The 3443-nt window shown below is 46.6% G+C and overlaps 1 protein-coding gene across 1 annotated transcript; it reads right to left on the reverse strand.

Annotated features, from left to right (window-relative positions):
- Window positions 1-437: 437 nt before the first annotated feature.
- Window positions 438-3443, reverse strand: LOC308314422 (protein lifeguard 3-like; the record flags this gene model as incomplete). Its single annotated transcript, XM_080762054.1, has 2 exons — window positions 438-1307; window positions 2700-3443. 2 exons carry the CDS (start codon window positions 3441-3443, stop codon window positions 438-440), a joined length of 1614 nt encoding a protein of 537 aa, XP_080618180.1.

Genomic DNA, 3443 nt, shown 5'->3' on the forward strand with positions numbered 1-3443 from the left:
AAATCTTGAGACGAGTGGGGACAAACTTTAGCGGACATTTGACCAGAATTCTCTCACGTGGTCAATGGCAAAACTTGAGACGTGTGGGGACAAAAGCTGTTTATAAAAGGGGCTAGCGCTCCTTAAAAAAAGAGCACAAATAAATACATTAATTTTTTTTAAATAAAGAAAAACAACTAAAGTGATGGGGGAAAAAATCTGCCAGAAAGTGAGTTGTTTCTTGATTATTGGCCTTGGATTTGCCCTGTTCATCTGCCTTTAACTTCAAGCCTTGCCCTGGTTGTCTTCACCATCAGGTTAAATCAAACTGCAGGACTGCAGAAGTGTAACATTTCCGAACAGGACCAGGCCTATACGCCAGTAATACTGACTCTTTCAGTGATAAGGAGAGGCTTTTTCCATCTCTCCCTTCTGATCTGCCAAGGTTATAGGCACTCTCAGTTATCATTAACTCCACCAAAAAGTCTGAGGATGAAGAGGAATATCTGAATGATGTCAAGGTAGAGGTTGAGGGCGGCGAAGACATACTCGTCTGGAGTCAGAGCCAGCTTCTTGTTGCCCAGGAGCTTCTGGGTGTCCACAGCCAAATAGCAGGTGAAGATGAGGGCTCCCATTGCGGCGTAGACAACGTGCAGGATCTGGTTGGCAATAAAGATGCAGAGAATGCCAACGACCAGCAGGACCATGGTGCAAACAAAGAGGACTCCCGCCCACGAAGTGAAGTCATACTTTGTCTGTAGGGAGAAGAGGACCACAGAGAAGCAGACTACAGCGGTGATGCTGACAGCCATGATGACGACTTCTGTGTCGTAGGTGCTGGCAATCACTCCCACCATGAAGGACATGCTCAGGGTGAGGACAGACAATGCAATCAGGTTCCCGGGGTGTTTGCGGCGGAAGTCTCCGCAGCAGGTGAGGAGGACGGCAGTGATGATGTACAGGGCAAAGGATGTGTATAACGTCCACGGATTCCTCATCACAAAGTGCTTGACACTGTCGGCGTAGCTGAAGACGGCAACAAATTGGAACGTGACCAGCAGCTGCACTGTGAGGGTCAAGAACACCTTCCGGATGAAAGCCTTTCGGACGGCCACGTCCTCAAAGCAGGGGTTGAAAGAGTCTTGGTAAGATGGAGGGGGTCCCTGTTGGTAGACTGGTTTACCGTAGCCGGCTGCCGGTGGGTAGCCCTGGGGGGCTTGGCTGTATGGAGGGGGTACGAAGTCTGGCTGAGGGCCCACATTGAAACCTGGCGGAGGGGGTGCAGAGCCTGGCTGGGGAGGCCCGTAGACCGGGAAACCACTCCTATCCTGTGACATGGTGTGTGCTGTCAGTTCAATGCACTACTTTCACAGTAGTGTCGATTTCCCCTGTATACTGCCTTGAAGAAATATCTACTAGTATCTGCTGAACAATATTAAACGTTTCTAATAGTTCCACTGATTATAGTAAGATGAATCAGTAGAACTATAGCCTTTTATAGCCTCTAGGTCACACCTCCTGCCACTTATAGGTTGGTGGCTCCATATATGGTAATATGGCTGCCAATATTGTATATCTATACGATATACAATATTACTGTTCAAATTCTAGATTTTAAGTGTTGCAACATTGAAAACATTCAAAAGGTGTTAGTGAGTTCACTAAAGCATCGGACCAGGGCCAACACACACACACACACACACACACACACACACACACACACACACACACACACACACACACACAGACTAGAGAGGTCCGAGTAAGAAACCCCACAAACTAGTCGCATCTGACGGTTCAGTTTTTTTAAATTCTCTTCTTTACCACATAAAATACACATGCGCTCAAACTGTTGATCTTTATCCTGGTTTTCAATTTGATTGGCTGAGCTGGAACTTACTCAGCGGATGTTGACTGCACAATGTTGTCCAAATCTCTTTCCATTCTGAATAAATTATGTTCCTGCACCTGGCATTATATTTAAATTTAGTTTGGATTTAAGTTAAGTGCAATATGCAAGAGGGGCTGATTTTCACACATCTGGGCAGCTCGCAATAATGTAGCCCATTCAATTAAGTCTCTCAGTTTGCCAACTGATGTTTTGCTCTGCTCTCTCTGAATGAAGCATCAACTCTGATTGCATCAAGCTGGGGCTTAAATAAGGCTGGCTTGATTGCAGATGATTGTGTCCAGGTGTCCACCCTGGCAGTCAGGCAGAGGAAGGGTGGCAGGGGTCATTTTGACTGAAAGAGAATAGGCAGAGATGGTATAAGTATGCCTAAATTCATATTTAGAAAATGTTTCCGATGAGAAAAAAAGAAGAAACAAATATAGAAAGAAAGAAAAACAACTAAAGTGATGGGGAAAGAAATCTGCCAAAAAGTGAGTTGTTTATTGATTATTGGCCTTGGATTTGCCCTGTTTATCTGCCTTTAACTTCAAGCCTTGCCCTGGTTATAATCTAATCTGTCGTGTTAGTGAATAACATACGCGTGAGTCCGACTGTACTTAACGTGGATAATATTTATTAACTCTCTGGTAACATGTAAACAACCTGTCTGTCTGTTCCTGTCTCCCGAGCCCATCTCCCGCCCGGTCGCTCCCCGTGATGTCATCACCTCTCGACTCTGTAGTCTTTCTCTTTCCCCTCATACCACAATCACACCACAATCTAATAATAATATAGATAGATAGATAAAGTCGAATATACTCATTATTACAAGGTAGATGTCGGCGAAGACATACTCGTCTGGACTCAGGGTCAGCTTCTTGTTGCCCAGGAGCATCTGGGTGTCCACAGCCAAATAGCAGGTGAAGATAAGGGCTATTGCGGCGTAGACAACGTGCAGGATCTGGTTGGCAATAAAGATGCAGAGAATGCCAACGACCAGCAGGACCTTGGTGCAAACAGAGAGGACTCCCTGCCACAAAGTGAAGTCATACTTTGTCTGTAGGGAGAAGAGGACCACAGAGAAGCAGACTACAGTGGTGATGCCGACAGCCATGATGACGATTTCTGTGTCGTTGGCAATCAATCCCACCACCACAATGAAGGACAGGCTCAGGGTGAGGACAGACAATGCAACCAGGTTCCAGGGGTGTTTGCGGCGGAAGTCTCCGCAGCAGGAGAGTGCAATGACGGTGACAATGTACAGGGCTAGGGACGTGTATAGCATCCACGGGTTCTTCATCACAAAGTACTTGGCATCATCCCAGAAGGTAAAGGCAGCAACAGAGGAGAATGTGACCAGCAGCTGCAAGGTGAGGATTGAGAACACCTTCCTGATGAAAGCCCTTCGGATACTCTTGTCCTCAAAGTCAGAGTAGGGACTGAAAATGTTGTAGGATGGAGGTGATCCCTGTTTGCAGCCTGGTTGTTCATAAGCTGCTGCTGGGTTGGCCCCTTGGCTGTATGGAGGTGGCATGGAGGAGCCTTGCTGAGGGGGCAAGTAGTAGTTGGGCAT

The sequence above is a fragment of the Protomyctophum bolini genome (assembly GCF_963924005.1).
Source record: "Protomyctophum bolini genome assembly, chromosome: 4".
Lineage (NCBI taxonomy): Eukaryota > Metazoa > Chordata > Actinopteri > Myctophiformes > Myctophidae > Protomyctophum > Protomyctophum bolini.